The 18,654-nt window shown below is 45.9% G+C and overlaps 2 protein-coding genes across 3 annotated transcripts; one reads left to right on the forward strand and one right to left on the reverse strand.

The window, feature by feature from the left end:
• The first annotated feature begins 3,861 nt into the window (after positions 1 to 3,861).
• LOC107745415 (general transcription factor 3C polypeptide 1-like) lies at positions 3,862 to 15,462 on the forward strand. 2 transcript variants are annotated; one of them, XM_016559292.1, is made up of 12 exons: positions 3,862 to 3,987; positions 4,245 to 4,338; positions 4,427 to 4,599; positions 4,690 to 5,004; positions 10,206 to 10,447; positions 11,641 to 11,921; positions 12,004 to 12,228; positions 12,274 to 12,445; positions 12,537 to 12,570; positions 12,862 to 13,048; positions 14,029 to 14,122; positions 14,332 to 15,462. In XM_016559292.1, the coding sequence occupies exons 2-12, from the start codon at positions 4,315 to 4,317 to the stop codon at positions 14,466 to 14,468; spliced, it is 1,884 nt and encodes a 627-aa protein (XP_016414778.1). In that variant the 5' UTR covers positions 3,862 to 3,987; positions 4,245 to 4,314; the 3' UTR covers positions 14,469 to 15,462. The 2 variants fall into 2 exon arrangements, with proteins under 2 accessions (XP_016414778.1, XP_016414777.1); XM_016559291.1 differs by having other exon boundaries at positions 3,863 to 3,987; positions 12,004 to 12,445.
• Positions 15,003 to 18,351, reverse strand: LOC107745416 (cytochrome P450 3A27-like). Its single transcript, XM_016559293.1, has 4 exons — positions 18,209 to 18,351; positions 16,812 to 16,942; positions 16,416 to 16,724; positions 15,003 to 15,080 (listed from the first exon to the last, which is right to left on the reverse strand). The coding sequence occupies exons 1-4, from the start codon at positions 18,336 to 18,338 to the stop codon at positions 15,003 to 15,005; spliced, it is 648 nt and encodes a 215-aa protein (XP_016414779.1). The 5' UTR covers positions 18,339 to 18,351.
• Between the last annotated feature and the right edge of the window lie 303 nt (positions 18,352 to 18,654).

The following is an 18,654-nucleotide window of genomic DNA, read 5'->3' on the forward strand; positions in this document are numbered from 1 at the left end:
TAGTCAGGTTTAAGTCCCCACAAGGATATATAAACCAGTACACACGCACACACACACATACTCACACACACACACATACTCATAAACACACACACACTCATAAACACTCACACACACTCACTCGCACCCACATACTCGCACACTCACTCGCACCCACATACTCGCACACTCACTCGCACCCACATACTCGCACACTCACTCGCACCCACATACTCGCACACTCACTCGCACCCACATACTCGCACACTCACTCGCACCCACATACTCGCACACTCACTCGCACCCACATACTCGCACACTCACTCGCACCCACATACTCGCACACTCACTCGCACCCACATACTCGCACACTCACTCGCACCCACATACTCGCACACTCACTCGCACCCACATACTCGCACACTCACTCGCACCCACATACTCGCACACTCACTCGCACCCACATACTCGCACACTCACTCGCACCCACATACTCGCACACTCACTCGCACCCACATACTCGCACACTCACTCGCACCCACATACTCGCACACTCACTCGCACCCACATACTCGCACACTCACTCGCACCCACATACTCGCACACTCACTCGCACCCACATACTCGCACACTCACTCGCACCCACATACTCGCACACTCACTCGCACCCACATACTCGCACACTCACTCGCACCCACATACTCGCACACTCACTCGCACCCACATACTCGCACACTCACTCGCACCCACATACTCGCACACTCACTCGCACCCACATACTCGCACACTCACTCGCACCCACATACTCGCACACTCACTCGCACCCACATACTCGCACACTCACTCGCACCCACATACTCGCACACTCACTCGCACCCACATACTCGCACACTCACTCGCACCCACATACTCGCACACTCACTCGCACCCACATACTCGCACACTCACTCGCACCCACATACTCGCACACTCACTCGCACCCACATACTCGCACACTCACTCGCACCCACATACTCGCACACTCACTCGCACCCACATACTCGCACACTCACTCGCACCCACATACTCGCACACTCACTCGCACCCACATACTCGCACACTCACTCGCACCCACATACTCGCACACTCACTCGCACCCACATACTCGCACACTCACTCGCACCCACATACTCGCACACTCACTCGCACCCACATACTCGCACACTCACTCGCACCCACATACTCGCACACTCACTCGCACCCACATACTCGCACACTCACTCGCACCCACATACTCGCACACTCACTCGCACCCACATACTCGCACACTCACTCGCACCCACATACTCGCACACTCACTCGCACCCACATACTCGCACACTCACTCGCACCCACATACTCGCACACTCACTCGCACCCACATACTCGCACACTCACTCGCACCCACATACTCGCACACTCACTCGCACCCACATACTCGCACACTCACTCGCACCCACATACTCGCACACTCACTCGCACCCACATACTCGCACACTCACTCGCACCCACATACTCGCACACTCACTCGCACCCACATACTCGCACACTCACTCGCACCCACATACTCGCACACTCACTCGCACCCACATACTCGCACACTCACTCGCACCCACATACTCGCACACTCACTCGCACCCACATACTCGCACACTCACTCGCACCCACATACTCGCACACTCACTCGCACCCACATACTCGCACACTCACTCGCACCCACATACTCGCACACTCACTCGCACCCACATACTCGCACACTCACTCGCACCCACATACTCGCACACTCACTCGCACCCACATACTCGCACACTCACTCGCACCCACATACTCGCACACTCACTCGCACCCACATACTCGCACACTCACTCGCACCCACATACTCGCACACTCACTCGCACCCACATACTCGCACACTCACTCGCACCCACATACTCGCACACTCACTCGCACCCACATACTCGCACACTCACTCGCACCCACATACTCGCACACTCACTCGCACCCACATACTCGCACACTCACTCGCACCCACATACTCGCACACTCACTCGCACCCACATACTCGCACACTCACTCGCACCCACATACTCGCACACTCACTCGCACCCACATACTCGCACACTCACTCGCACCCACATACTCGCACACTCACTCGCACCCACATACTCGCACACTCACTCGCACCCACATACTCGCACACTCACTCGCACCCACATACTCGCACACTCACTCGCACCCACATACTCGCACACTCACTCGCACCCACATACTCGCACACTCACTCGCACCCACATACTCGCACACTCACTCGCACCCACATACTCGCACACTCACTCGCACCCACATACTCGCACACTCACTCGCACCCACATACTCGCACACTCACTCGCACCCACATACTCGCACACTCACTCGCACCCACATACTCGCACACTCACTCGCACCCACATACTCGCACACTCACTCGCACCCACATACTCGCACACTCACTCGCACCCACATACTCGCACACTCACTCGCACCCACATACTCGCACACTCACTCGCACCCACATACTCGCACACTCACTCGCACCCACATACTCGCACACTCACTCGCACCCACATACTCGCACACTCACTCGCACCCACATACTCGCACACTCACTCGCACCCACATACTCGCACACTCACTCGCACCCACATACTCGCACACTCACTCGCACCCACATACTCGCACACTCACTCGCACCCACATACTCGCACACTCACTCGCACCCACATACTCGCACACTCACTCGCACCCACATACTCGCACACTCACTCGCACCCACATACTCGCACACTCACTCGCACCCACATACTCGCACACTCACTCGCACCCACATACTCGCACACTCACTCGCACCCACATACTCGCACACTCACTCGCACCCACATACTCGCACACTCACTCGCACCCACATACTCGCACACTCACTCGCACCCACATACTCGCACACTCACTCGCACCCACATACTCGCACACTCACTCGCACCCACATACTCGCACACTCACTCGCACCCACATACTCGCACACTCACTCGCACCCACATACTCGCACACTCACTCGCACCCACATACTCGCACACTCACTCGCACCCACATACTCGCACACTCACTCGCACCCACATACTCGCACACTCACTCGCACCCACATACTCGCACACTCACTCGCACCCACATACTCGCACACTCACTCGCACCCACATACTCGCACACTCACTCGCACCCACATACTCGCACACTCACTCGCACCCACATACTCGCACACTCACTCGCACCCACATACTCGCACACTCACTCGCACCCACATACTCGCACACTCACTCGCACCCACATACTCGCACACTCACTCGCACCCACATACTCGCACACTCACTCGCACCCACATACTCGCACACTCACTCGCACCCACATACTCGCACACTCACTCGCACACACACTCACACACACAGACACACACACACTCTCACACTCACACACACGTGTCTCACTCACACACACACTCACTCACACACACACACACTCACGCACACACAATTTTCAAAATGACAATTCACAATTTTTCAAAATTTTCAGCTTTATTTTTTATTGTAGTTGAAGTTTTATTAATTGTTTGACTGCTTTTGTCTGCTTTCTGCTTTTTTATTAGTTTTAGTTTTTTTTTTTCTGAATGGCTTTATTTTTATTTCAGGTTTAGATCCTAGTGATTTTAATACTTCTATCAGTTTCTAAATATGAAATTTCTAAATTTCATTGAGTTTTTAATCTAACTTTTTATTTAACTTCAGCTTATTTCCATTAACAAACTATTTTTAATAGTTTTAGTAAATAACACTGACACACTCTTATTCTCTGTGGACGTCTTTCAGTCTAAGTGTGTGTGTGTGTGTGTGTGTGTTTTCTCAGGTTTAAAGTGTTCGCTATCGCAGACGGATCAACTGAACGCACTAAAGACATCATCAAGAGGTGTGTGCATGCTCTAAATTAAGTTTTATTATTATTTATTAAATCTATTAAATGTATTTATTTATTTAGGTTTTTTTTTTGTTTTTCTTTCAAAAAAAGTAAAGTTCCAGGTGACTGAGAAGGCTTCAGTTCTTGTGCTGCTGGGTTTTATTTTTTTTTTGAGACACAAGTTAATCATCTCTGTGTTCATCAGTGGTGTTTGTGTGTAACTGCTTGTGTTTGTATGTTGGACTGTAATGATCACGTGTGTGTTTCAGGAAGGAGGACATTCATGTTCTGGTGCTGTTTAATTTGATTCAGAGCACACTAGTGCTCACCAACGCCCAGATGAAGAACTACAGGCCCTTCCAGGTACACCCACACACACACACACACACACACACACGTGTTGATATAGTGTTCACGTGTCACTGATCATGTCTGTCTCTCTGTGTGTCAGACGTTCTGTCTCTACACGCGCTACAGGGAGGAGGTTTTGTCTCAGGCCTTCCAGACGTGTCGTAATCGTGCGCTAGTGAACCGCCGGCGGCCCACGTCCATCTACGGCCTGAAGAAGTGCCACGCGCTGCCTTTCCTGCCCATGTCCTACCAGCTCTCACAGCACTACTACAAGTAACACTCACACACCAAACAGAGTTCAACAGAGTTCTCGTGATTCCAGACAGCTTGCAGTGCGCTCATGTTCAGCACTGTCCACCGCAGGTTCTTCACGTGGCGTTTCCCCAGCACCATCTATAACGAGGCGTTCGATCTGCTGACGGGTTTGTGCGAGGCCGGCGGCAGCGACAGACCCAACAGCTTCTCCTTCCAGAAGGAGCCTGAGACATCGGGAGTGCAGCCGGAGACGGACGAGGACGAGACGCAGGGCATGCTGCAGTTCCCCATGGACGCTCCGGGGGGCGCCAGCGCCTGCTGCCTGACCCTCATGACCCTGGGGCTGCTGTCTGTGGACATCAGCATCCCGCAGCAGATCGTGGTGGTGGACAGCACGCTGATGGACAGCGACGTGGTCAAGAGGTACTGTACGCGGTTAACACGCACTGATATACATGCTGAAGACTCCATATCTGTGCTAAAGACTCTCTACTGATATACGCGCTGAAGGCTCACTACCGATATATGTGCTAAAGACTCGCTACCAATATACGCACCAAAGACTCGTCACAGATATATGCGCCAAAGACTCATTACAGATATGTGCTAAAGACTCGTTACCGATATATGCGCCAAAGACTCGTTACCGATATATGTGCTAAAAACTCGCTACCAATATACGCACCAAAGACTCGTTAACGCCATATGTGGTAAAGACTCGCTACAGATATATGCTCCAAAGAATTGCTACCGATATACACACCAAAGACTCATTACCGATATATGTGCTAAAGACTCGTTACAGATATATACTCCAAAGAATCGCTACCGATATACACACCAAAGACTCATTACAGATATATGTGCCAAAGACTCGTTACAGATATGAGCCAAAGACTCGTTACCAATAGACGCTCCAAAGACTCGTTACAGATATATATTTCAAAGAATCGCTACCGATATACACACCATAGACTCGTTCCCGATATATGTGCTAAAGACTCGTTAAAGATATATGCGCTAGGGCTGTGCAATTAATCGCATGCGATTGTCATGCGCATCTCATCAGTAAAGCCATCGTTACCGATATATGTGCTAAAGACTCGTTACCGATATATGTGCTAAAGACTCGTTACCGATATATGTGCTAAAGACTCGTTACCGATATATGTGCTAAAGACTCGTTACCGATATATGTGCTAAAGACTCGTTACCGATATATGTGCTAAAGACTCGTTACCGATATATGTGCTAAAGACTCGTTACCGATATATGTGCTAAAGACTCGTTACCGATATATGTGCTAAAGACTCGTTACCGATATATGTGCTAAAGACTCGTTACCGATATATGTGCTAAAGACTCGTTACCGATATATGTGCTAAAGACTCGTTACCGATATATGTGCTAAAGACTCGTTACCGATATATGTGCTAAAGACTCGTTACCGATATATGTGCTAAAGACTCGTTACCGATATATGTGCTAAAGACTCGTTACCGATATATGTGCTAAAGACTCGTTACCGATATATGTGCTAAAGACTCGTTACCGATATATGTGCTAAAGACTCGTTACCGATATATGTGCTAAAGACTCGTTACCGATATATGTGCTAAAGACTCGTTACCGATATATGTGCTAAAGACTCGTTACCGATATATGTGCTAAAGACTCGTTACCGATATATGTGCTAAAGACTCGTTACCGATATATGTGCTAAAGACTCGTTACCGATATATGTGCTAAAGACTCGTTACCGATATATGTGCTAAAGACTCGTTACCGATATATGTGCTAAAGACTCGTTACCGATATATGTGCTAAAGACTCGTTACCGATATATGTGCTAAAGACTCGTTACCGATATATGTGCTAAAGACTCGTTACCGATATATGTGCTAAAGACTCGTTACCGATATATGTGCTAAAGACTCGTTACCGATATATGTGCTAAAGACTCGTTACCGATATATGTGCTAAAGACTCGTTACCGATATATGTGCTAAAGACTCGTTACCGATATATGTGCTAAAGACTCGTTACCGATATATGTGCTAAAGACTCGTTACCGATATATGTGCTAAAGACTCGTTACCGATATATGTGCTAAAGACTCGTTACCGATATATGTGCTAAAGACTCGTTACCGATATATGTGCTAAAGACTCGTTACCGATATATGTGCTAAAGACTCGTTACCGATATATGTGCTAAAGACTCGTTACCGATATATGTGCTAAAGACTCGTTACCGATATATGTGCTAAAGACTCGTTACCGATATATGTGCTAAAGACTCGTTACCGATATATGTGCTAAAGACTCGTTACCGATATATGTGCTAAAGACTCGTTACCGATATATGTGCTAAAGACTCGTTACCGATATATGTGCTAAAGACTCGTTACCGATATATGTGCTAAAGACTCGTTACCGATATATGTGCTAAAGACTCGTTACCGATATATGTGCTAAAGACTCGTTACCGATATATGTGCTAAAGACTCGTTACCGATATATGTGCTAAAGACTCGTTACCGATATATGTGCTAAAGACTCGTTACCGATATATGTGCTAAAGACTCGTTACCGATATATGTGCTAAAGACTCGTTACCGATATATGTGCTAAAGACTCGTTACCGATATATGTGCTAAAGACTCGTTACCGATATATGTGCTAAAGACTCGTTACCGATATATGTGCTAAAGACTCGTTACCGATATATGTGCTAAAGACTCGTTACCGATATATGTGCTAAAGACTCGTTACCGATATATGTGCTAAAGACTCGTTACCGATATATGTGCTAAAGACTCGTTACCGATATATGTGCTAAAGACTCGTTACCGATATATGTGCTAAAGACTCGTTACCGATATATGTGCTAAAGACTCGTTACCGATATATGTGCTAAAGACTCGTTACCGATATATGTGCTAAAGACTCGTTACCGATATATGTGCTAAAGACTCGTTACCGATATATGTGCTAAAGACTCGTTACCGATATATGTGCTAAAGACTCGTTACCGATATATGTGCTAAAGACTCGTTACCGATATATGTGCTAAAGACTCGTTACCGATATATGTGCTAAAGACTCGTTACCGATATATGTGCTAAAGACTCGTTACCGATATATGTGCTAAAGACTCGTTACCGATATATGTGCTAAAGACTCGTTACCGATATATGTGCTAAAGACTCGTTACCGATATATGTGCTAAAGACTCGTTACCGATATATGTGCTAAAGACTCGTTACCGATATATGTGCTAAAGACTCGTTACCGATATATGTGCTAAAGACTCGTTACCGATATATGTGCTAAAGACTCGTTACCGATATATGTGCTAAAGACTCGTTACCGATATATGTGCTAAAGACTCGTTACCGATATATGTGCTAAAGACTCGTTACCGATATATGTGCTAAAGACTCGTTACCGATATATGTGCTAAAGACTCGTTACCGATATATGTGCTAAAGACTCGTTACCGATATATGTGCTAAAGACTCGTTACCGATATATGTGCTAAAGACTCGTTACCGATATATGTGCTAAAGACTCGTTACCGATATATGTGCTAAAGACTCGTTACCGATATATGTGCTAAAGACTCGTTACCGATATATGTGCTAAAGACTCGTTACCGATATATGTGCTAAAGACTCGTTACCGATATATGTGCTAAAGACTCGTTACCGATATATGTGCTAAAGACTCGTTACCGATATATGTGCTAAAGACTCGTTACCGATATATGTGCTAAAGACTCGTTACCGATATATGTGCTAAAGACTCGTTACCGATATATGTGCTAACGACTCGTTACCGATATATGTGCTAAAGACTCGTTACCGATATATGTGCTAACGACTCGTTACCGATATATGTGCTAAAGACTCGCTACCAATATACGCACCAAAGACTCGTCACAGATATATGTGCCAAAGACTCATTACAGATATGTGCTAAAGACTCGTTACCGATATATGCGCCAAAGACTCGTTACCGATATATGTGCTAAAAACTCGCTACCAATATACGCACCAAAGACTCGTTAACGCCATATGTGGTAAAGACTTGCTACAGATATATGCTCCAAAGAATTGCTACCGATATACACACCAAATACTCATTACCGATATATGTGCTAAAGACTCGTTACAGATATATACTCCAAAGAATCGCTACCGATATACACACCAAAGACTCATTACAGATATATGTGCCAAAGACTCGTTACAGATATGAGCCAAAGACTCGTTACCAATAGACGCTCCAAAGACTCGTTACAGATATATATTTCAAAGAATCGCTACCGATATACACACCAAAGACTCGTTACCGATATATGTGCTAAAGACTCGTTGCCGATGTATGTGCTGAAGACTCGTTACGATATATATGCTAAAGACTCGTTACCGATATATGTGCTAAAGACTCGTTAAAGATATATGCGCTAGGGCTGTGCAATTAATCGCATGCGATTGTCATGCGCATCTCATCAGTAAAGCCAGTCCCGTGATTAGTAGTAAATCTCCATCACCTGCTTTTAGATGGAGCGGCATTCACTACACCGAGCCGTAGTTCACTGACAATCAGGCAATATCGCGTTCATAATTGCAGATGAATCGCATTCGATTATGAACGCGATATCGCCTAGCTTGTCAGTGAACTACGGCTCTGTGTAGTGAATGCCGCTCCATCTGAAAGCAGGTGATGGAGATTTACTACTAATCACAGGACCGGCTTTACTGACGAGATGCGCATGACAATCGCATGCGATTAATTGCACAGCCCTAATATGCGCCAAAGAATCGCAACCGATAGACGCACCAAAGACTCATTACCAATAGACGCTCCAAAGACTCGTTACCAATAGACGCTCCAAAGACTCGTTACCATTAGACGTTCCAAAGACTCGTTACCAATAGACGCTCCAAAGACTCATTACAGATATATACTCCAAAGAATCGCTACCGATATACACACCATAGACTCGTTCCCGATATATGTGCTAAAGACTCGTTACCAATAGACGCTCCAAAGACTCGTTACAGATATATACTCCAAAGAATCGCTACCGATATACACACCATAGACTCGTTCCCGATATATGTGCTAAAGACTCGTTACCAATAGACGCTCCAAAGACTCGTTACAGATATATACTCCAAAGAATCGCTACCGATATACACACCATAGACTCGTTCCCGATATATGTGCTAAAGACTCGTTACCGATATATGTGCTAAAGACTCGTTACCGATATATGTGCTAAAGACTCGTTACCGATATATGTGCTAACGACTCGTTACCGATATATGTGCTAAAGACTCGTTACTGATATGTGCTAAAGACTCGTTAACGACATGTGCTAAAGACTCGTTACAGATATATGTGCCAAAAATCGCTACCGATATACATGCCAAAGACTCATTGCAGATATACGTGCTAAAGACTTCTTACCGATATATGTGATAAAACTCGCTAAAGGTATACGTGCTAAAGACTTGTTACTGATATACGCACCAAAGACTCATTACAGATATTTGTACCAAAGACTCGCTACAGCTGATGGTGTGTGTGTGTGTGTTTGTGTGTGTGTTTCAGCCTCACTAAAGCGCTGGAGGAGGAAGAAGAGGAGGAGGATGACGAGAGGAAGAGGAGGCTGGAGGTCAAACCCACTCAGGCGTCGCACACTAATTACCTGCTGATGAGGGGATATTACACACCTGGAGTCCTGCGCTCACAGACACACAACTCCAACAGCACCGACAGCATCATGGTCAACACCTGCAACGTCCACCTGCAGCTGAGACAGACGCCCACACACACACTCTTCAGCAGCAGCGGTCAGCACAAACACATGCACGCGCACACACACACACACACACACTCTCACACGCGCACACACACTCTCACACGCGCACACACACACACACACACACACTCTCACACGCGCACACACACACACACACACACTCTCACACGCGCACACACACACACACACACACTCTCACACGCGCACACACACACACACACACACTCTCACACGCGCACACACACACACACACACACTCTCACACGCGCACACACACACACACACACACTCTCACACGCGCACACACACACACACACACACTCTCACACGCGCACACACACACACACACACACTCTCACACGCGCACACACACACACACACACACTCTCACACGCGCACACACACACACACACACACTCTCACACGCGCACACACACACACACACACACTCTCACACGCGCACACACACACACACACACACTCTCACACGCGCACACACACACACACACACACTCTCACACGCGCACACACACACACACACACACTCTCACACGCGCACACACACACACACACACACTCTCACACGCGCACACACACACACACACACACTCTCACACGCGCACACACACACACACACACACTCTCACACGCGCACACACACACACACACACACTCTCACACGCGCACACACACACACACACACACTCTCACACGCGCACACACACACACACACACACTCTCACACGCGCACACACACACACACACACACTCTCACACGCGCACACACACACACACACACACTCTCACACGCGCACACACACACACACACACACTCTCACACGCGCACACACACACACACACACACTCTCACACGCGCACACACACACACACACACACTCTCACACGCGCACACACACACACACACACACTCTCACACGCGCACACACACACACACACACACTCTCACACGCGCACACACACACACACACACACTCTCACACGCGCACACACACACACACACACACTCTCACACGCGCACACACACACACACACACACTCTCACACGCGCACACACACACACACACACACTCTCACACGCGCACACACACACACACACACACTCTCACACGCGCACACACACTCTCTCTCTCTCTCACACACACACACACACACACACACACACTCATGGTGTTTGTCATTCTTGTCTCTGTGTGTCTCGTGCAGCTGCTGCTGTCTCAGCTCTGTCTCCATCCGCTCCTCCGTCTCTCCCGCTGTTCTTCACGCATGTGTATCGCTCGGCTCCCGTCGGTCTGCAGGTGTTTCTGGACCGCTGTGTGAGCGTGCTGGGATACGGAGCGCAGGATGTGCAGGCGGTGACGGAGATCAGGCGTGCCGTGGAGGAGGAGGCGGAGTTTGGTGTTGACAGACAGGACCTCTGCGAGCGCTTCATACACCTGGACCAGCCCGAGGATGGGCGGAGCAGAACACTCCTGCAGTACATACAGGTGAGAGAGAGACAAACCAGTGATGAGTGAGCGTTCCCCGCGGGTTCAGCTGTCCTGAGAGTGTGTGTGTGTGTGTGCGCAGGATCTGGTGGACGGGGAGCAGCTGGTGGAGGCGGGCGCTCTCTCTCAGAGGCTGGTGTGTGCGGAGGCCGCGTCTCATTGGCTGTTACAGAGCAGGTGTGGGAGTGTGCAGATGCAGCAGGTGTTCCCAATGAGAAGCCCCGCCCATGACACCCCCCCACATACTAGAAGACAGACCGTGGAATCAGAATTACAGGAGACAGTCGCTGCGGATCCCATCTCCACAGACACAGCTGTCAATCAGACTGTCGCCAGGGAATCCGTCTCTACGGACACAGCTGTCAATCAGACCATCTCCACAGACACAGCTGAGAGTCAGCCTGTTTCCATGGAGATTGATCCTGAGGAGGCGGTCCATAAAGATAACGGAGGCTCAGAACAGCATATGTCAGATGACAAAGGGGTGGGGCTTAACACAGACCCTGCCCCCTCTCAGATGAAAGGTGTGTGTTTGGACTCTGAGGTGTTTTGACTCTGGTTTTCGTGTGTGTGTGTGTGTGTGTGTGTGTGTTGATGTTTCTGTTGTTGTTTCAGACGGAGCTGAAGGAGCTGCTGATCGGGACACACAGTGAGTCACACACTCATTCCCACGGATCTCTGGGATGCTCGGTTCTGATAGACCTTTTACACATTTGCGGGATTCTCAGCAGCGGAACTCGTCATAGTTGGGTTAACTTTGAGAGCAGTGAATGGGAGAGTACCACAAATATATTTCTTGCATTCCCATTTGCTCAAATAGCAAAAACAAACTCCAAACTTTGGAGTATTTACGATGCTGATGACTGTTGAAGTCTCGTGAAAAGGCTGTGTTGAGATGTTTCTGTGTGATGCAGTGCTCTGTCTGCTCTCTCTCCGGCAGCGGGTCGGTGTGGTTCGTCAGCCGGCCGTGGCGTGTGGTGGACGGCTCGCTGAATCGGCCCGTGTGTAAAGGCATGCTGGAGTCTCTGCTGCTGCACATCATGTCCAGCCCGGCGCTGCTCGAGTCCCAGCTGCTGCAGCACTACAGTCAGGTGCTGCAGCCCGTGGTGGTGCTGGACCTGCTGCAGGTGACCTCTACACGGCCCTCGGGCGATCACTCGAGTGCATGTGACTCCCCTCTGTTTGAATTCATTTGACTGTGGCGCTCGCAGGGGGTGGGCACTATGACCAAAAACTTCAACTATCACGATATGATTCATTTTATTTCACGATAACAGTATATATCACGATATGGTTATTTTTCACCAGTGTCAAAATCACAAAAATCTAATACTAGCCTAAATAATATTAGAAAAAACTAAAAACTCCAGCTCACTGAAGACAAGTAAACAGTCAGCGATTAAATAAGAATAAGAAACTAATTATAAGCAATAGGACAAAAAACTTCAGTAAAACAAATAAGAAATGCTACATACATTGTGTAAAGTACTCAAATGTATAAAAGCACTGTATATTCTTCACTGTGTAAATTAAATACATATTTCTCTTTTTTTAAAGTTACAAAAGTGATTTAGTCAAGGGCAGTGCGAGATTTTCTCTTTTGTTTTTTGATTAAAATGAATGACAGACTGCAGGAATATTAGACTGCTGTCACTTTAAGAGCTGCCCGGATCAGTATACGGTTTTCTTTCCCAGCTGTTTGCTTTCACCTAATACCTAAATTACTGTGTTTACGAGGATACTTGCAAAGACGAGCATTTTGACACGTACAAGTGCGTAAAGGCTTATAAAGCAGCAAAGATAACCCCACTCAATACTTCTCACAGCACTCAGACAACGCTTGCATGTACAACATGAGTTCTCTTTCACTGCTGATTGCGCTTCAACGGCTTAAAATCACTTGTTTTTTACCCGCAATGCTTAAAAATGCATGCAAACGATAAGTTTTCGTGACCACGTAGCACAGCAAAGTCACGTGAGCGTTTAACTGCGATAGAGACAATAATGTCAAATCTCTACCAGTGTATCGCCCAGCCCTCGTGTCTAGTGTCTCACAGAAGTGTGTGTGTGTGTGTGTGTGTGTGTGTGTGTGTGTGTGTGTCGTCAGGTCCTGGTGGATGTGGGCTGCGTGAGGAAGCGCTACACCGTCCAGCAGCACAAACCGTCACTCTTCTCCAAGCCCAGGGCGCCGCAGGTCAAAGGTCAGGCGGAGGTCAGTCTGAGGGATGCTGGGACGGACAATAATGTCAAATCTCTACCGGTGTATCGCCCAGCCCTCGTATCTAGTGTCTCACAGAAGTGTGTGTGTGTCGTCAGGTCCTGGTGGATGTGGGCTGCGTGAGGAAGCGCTACACCGTCCAGCAGCACAAACCGTCACTCTTCTCCAAGCCCAGGGCGCCGCAGGTCAAAGGTCAGGCGGAGGTCAGTCTGAGGGATGCTGGGACGGTGTTTTACGAGCCGACGGTGGACTGCGTGCTCAGACTGGCGCGGGTCTTTCCTCACGAGCTCAACTGGAACAAATGGGTGCAGCTGTGTCTGCGCGCGTGATGCTAATTGTTTTAATATCATCTGCTTCTGTTCATAAATCACAATAAAGACACAAGTCCATGATGTACCATTTCAGTTAAACATGTTTCTGGAGCAGCCAGCTGTTTTTTATTTTTTGTTTTGATGAAATGAACAATGAGAAAATGCTGAATATTACAGAGGAAGAGGATCTGAAGCAGCTCTAAACAGAGAGGATTTACAATTCTGTGTGAAGGTCTGCCACTGGGAAATGGCTTTATTTTGGACATTTTTGGAGATTAATCACGCCACATTAGTTTAAAAGGCTAATTTACTTTTAAACTTGTATGTTTCATCCTTACTAATAAATAGCGAGCAAGAGCTTGTGTTGTACAGTGAAAATGTAACTCGTGTCAATTGTGACACATCAGATACATTTCTGCAGACTTCAATCTCTTAAATCAAATTTATTGTAATTTCCACAGATGTTCATATCATTTCTTCTGGTCTTATCGTCTCAAAGCAAAACCCCTAAACATGATTCTTCTTCAGTCACTCGTGATGTGGTGTTGTGGCTCACTGTCGCGGCGTCAGCTTGAGTATGACGGGCTCTTTGGGAGCCAGCAGGCCGTTAAAGCTGAGCTCTAGAGGAATCTGTAGAGAGAGACGTCACACTGTTTCACTGCAGCGTTACACAAACACATGATGCTAATGTTTACAGGGTTTCTGCAGGTCTGAGAAAGACTTCATTCACACTTCCACAAATGATTAAAGCCTAAAAAGCTCTTAAATCAGAGCAGAACGTCTTCAGTTCATGCAGTCGTGGCATTAAATGTTGCATGCACTGCAAAAAAATGAATATCTTCCTCTGTGTTTTTGTCTTCCAGTACAAATACCTTAACATCCATTAATCAAGATACATTGGAGATGTGAATGCAGAACAAAGCCTGGACAAGTTTAAAGTTGTATTTATTCTTAAAACAAGAACAAATATCTGGCAGCTGGAAATGAACAGAGATATTCAAGCCTTAAGCTCGCTCTTTTGTAAAATTAAGTAGTGTACATTTATTAAAGTTTTCAGACTTTAAAGTGTTGCTAATAAAGTCATTGTGTTTCTCTCTAGACATTTACAATTAGAGAATATATAGGTGTGTTCTGTTCCCTTCAGTTTATTCCTTAGTTTGTCTTTACTTGGCATTACCAAGTACCTTTAAAAAAAAGTCTTAAATGTACCTTCTTAAAACTTGCAGAACCCTGGGTTTTAATCCAGATGTATCAGTTTAGAGCTGGGCAAACCGGTATAGTTTGGTGCCGATATACAGGTGCATCTCAATAAATTAGAATGTCATGGAAAAGTTCATTTATTTCAGTAATTCAACTCAAATTGTGAAACTCGTGTATTAAATAAATTCAATGCACACAGACCAAACAATGTAGCTCCTCAGAAACAGTTGTGGTTGTTACAAAGTTGTTGCCGAGCAACAGACAAACGTAAACAAAGGTGTATGTTACTTTGTAGAGTAATTTACAACAGCTTTGAACGCAGCTCAGCCAATCAGAATCAAGCACCGGAACTCTCCGGTTTATAATAAAGGGTTAGTTCACCCACAGATGGGTTCAGGGTGAGTAAAACACAGGCTGATTTTCATTTTTGGGTGAACTAACCCTTTAATGTTAAAATGGTTTAATTTTTATTCGATTGATCTATTGAGTTCGATTACATCTACACAATATGGATAAGTTTTGCATACAGACATTGTCAAAACATTCCCCGTTCACACGCTTCCACAAAAGATGCTGTATTATTAATGTCAGGCCAGTAGGTGGCGATCAGCGTTGCCAGATTTTCACAACAAAACCCGCCCAATGCTACTCAAAACTAGCCCAATCGAGGGTCCCCTGGTAGCAGTGTTAAAGTAGCCCAATCCCGCGTTTTAAAAAACTTGCACTTTGAAGCTTGTTATCAAAAGTTTTCAGGCCCCAAAATGCCATCGTCGTGTAAAGACCGTCCGAACACATAAAAAGTGTTCTGTCTTTAGTTGAAAACGTCGTCGTGTTGCACCGCGTGAGCGATGCGCGTGCAGAGAGGCTCCGCCCACACACTCTTCTGATTGGCTGTGGTTTGCGATAGATTTTGTTGCGTCTGGTGTAGACAGACACAACAATGGAAGTAAAGCAGCTGAACGTGAGAGGACTCTGAGATGCTTCACCTTTCTCCGTGTGTTCCTCGCTGCTTCCACGCTCAGGTTTCCCTGCTGTCTGAGAATCGACCATCAGCTGCAGGAAGTCCACTCGCTTCTACAGGAAGTGAGAAACATGCTCTGATGACAGCTTCATTTAAAGGCTCATATCTGTCTATTTGTTCGTGTGAAGTGTTTGTCGTACCTTCTTGTGGTCCTTGGCCACTCTTTCGGACTTGAGCTTCTTTAGGGCAGCGTAGAAGAAATTGGTCACAGATGTCGGGAAGAGGGCGTAATTCATTTTCTCCAGGACAGGGGTGATGAAAGGAAATAAAGCTAATGAAGACATTCAAAAAGGTACGTTAGCTTTTTAAAAACCTGTACCTGTAGCGATGCTGTTTGTCACCCACACTAACAAATCAATGCATTCTCATGGATGCAACAGCATTGCCATCAATTCCAGATGAAATGGGATAACCTTTCACAAGTGGGAATTTCGCCTAGTGTTTTTATTATTATTATTTTTATTAATTTGGTATGATTAAGTTTGGGGAAAAAATAATGTGTTAAATTAGTAATATATTTAAGGCCAGACCTGTGTGTCGTCTTACACTGCATAAATCTATATATATTAACAAACGGAGTGAGTGAATGATTCAGTGACTCATTCACACAAGCTGTCTTTGTTTCTGAATGCGTCAGAATGAACGATTTAATGAATGAATGAATGACAGTGCTGTAATGTAACGAAGTAATAATACTTTGTTACAGTATTTAAGTATATTTTGGGAGTATCTGTACTTTACTTGAGTTTTTATGTTTCAGCCAACTTTTACTTTTACTCCACTACATTTCCTAATTAAAATGTATACTTTTACTCCGATACATTTCCCCAAAGCATATTCGTTACTTAGAAGAACACGGACTGCAGGGAAGCAGGTTTGACGAATCAGTGGTCTGGCGTTTGCAAGTTAGACTCCTAAAAACACCTTTGCTCACGTGCAAACAAGTGCGTGCACAACCGCGGATGATTCATTTTCCTCTCAAGTCGAGTCTGGGGTGTGCGATACAACATCGTCTGCGATAATATGAAAAAATACTTTTCGTACTTAAGTACAATAAATATCACATACTTTAAGACTTTTATGCAAGTAATATTCTAAACGGTGACTTCAACTTCTACCAAAGTCATTTTCTGGTAAGATATCTGTACGTTTACTTGAGTATGGCTTTCAGGTACTTTATACAGCACTGCTGAATGATTCATTGACAGATTCTTTGAGACTCAACGCCACCTATAGGTGCTTTAGTTTCGTATTTAGAAAGCGTATCATTTGAATTTTTTAATCAATTTGTAGTTCAATATTCAATTAAAAATATCAATACCCATTTATTATAATTTTTCATGCAATGTTGAATCGAAATGTTTTTCTCTAAAGCTACTTTTTTGTAATGTCTATTCAATGCTTTACTCTCCTCATGGGGTGATTGATGTGCTATTACTTAGATTAATTAATTGGTACGTCATGTAGCCTTCATCATTGGTCACTGTTCTAATATGGCAGCCCATAGAGACATCAGCGTATTCTGTTGAGACTTTACCGATGATCAGGAAGAGAGGGTTGAACAGGTCAAACTTCAGCATTTTCTTGATGTTGGTCACAAATGGGTCTTTAGGGTTGTTGAGAGAGTCGATGTCGACGCTGAACGCCGTGCTGGTCACCACATCCATACTGTACGCCCCGAAAAACCTGAACACATGCAGACCAGAGAGAGCTAATGCTCAGTTACTCTGATAAATATATTCTTCTCTTTCAGTCGTGTGACTTTTTACGGAATAATTTCTGCTTCTTGTCTGTTCTAATCATGAATTCACTGGAATTGTGTATGATTCACTCTCAGTGACGTGATTCATCACGACCCTCAAAAGCTCTCATAAACGCAGTTTCAAATATGTTTTTCATTTCATTGTTATTGAATCATTTCAGTTTGTGAACCAGATGTTCTGATTCTTTCATAGCTTCATCCGCAAGTCTCACACTCACCCC

This window comes from Sinocyclocheilus rhinocerous, unplaced genomic scaffold, assembly GCF_001515625.1.
Source record: "Sinocyclocheilus rhinocerous isolate Xijiao unplaced genomic scaffold, SAMN03320098_v1.1 scaffold5427, whole genome shotgun sequence".
In the NCBI taxonomy this organism is placed as follows: Eukaryota; Metazoa; Chordata; class Actinopteri; order Cypriniformes; family Cyprinidae; genus Sinocyclocheilus; species Sinocyclocheilus rhinocerous.

Excerpts from the sequence above, each read along its gene's own strand:
- LOC107745415 (XM_016559291.1), top strand. The coding sequence starts at position 4,315 with ATGAAGAACTACAGGCCCTTCCAG. Across the intron at positions 11,922-12,003 it reads CACTCCTGCAGTACATACAG|GATCTGGTGGACGGGGAGCA; the intron begins GTGAGAGAGAGA and ends GTGTGTGCGCAG. Across the intron at positions 12,446-12,536 it reads TGCCCCCTCTCAGATGAAAG|ACGGAGCTGAAGGAGCTGCT; the intron begins GTGTGTGTTTGG and ends TTGTTGTTTCAG.
- LOC107745416 (XM_016559293.1), bottom strand. The coding sequence starts at position 18,338 with ATGGATGTGGTGACCAGCACGGCGTTCAGCGTCGACATCGACTCTCTC. Across the intron at positions 16,943-18,208 it reads CCCTCTCTTCCTGATCATCG|CTTTATTTCCTTTCATCACC; the intron begins GTAAAGTCTCAA and ends TGTCTTCATTAG. Across the intron at positions 16,725-16,811 it reads TGGCCAAGGACCACAAGAAG|AAGCGAGTGGACTTCCTGCA; the intron begins GTACGACAAACA and ends CACTTCCTGTAG.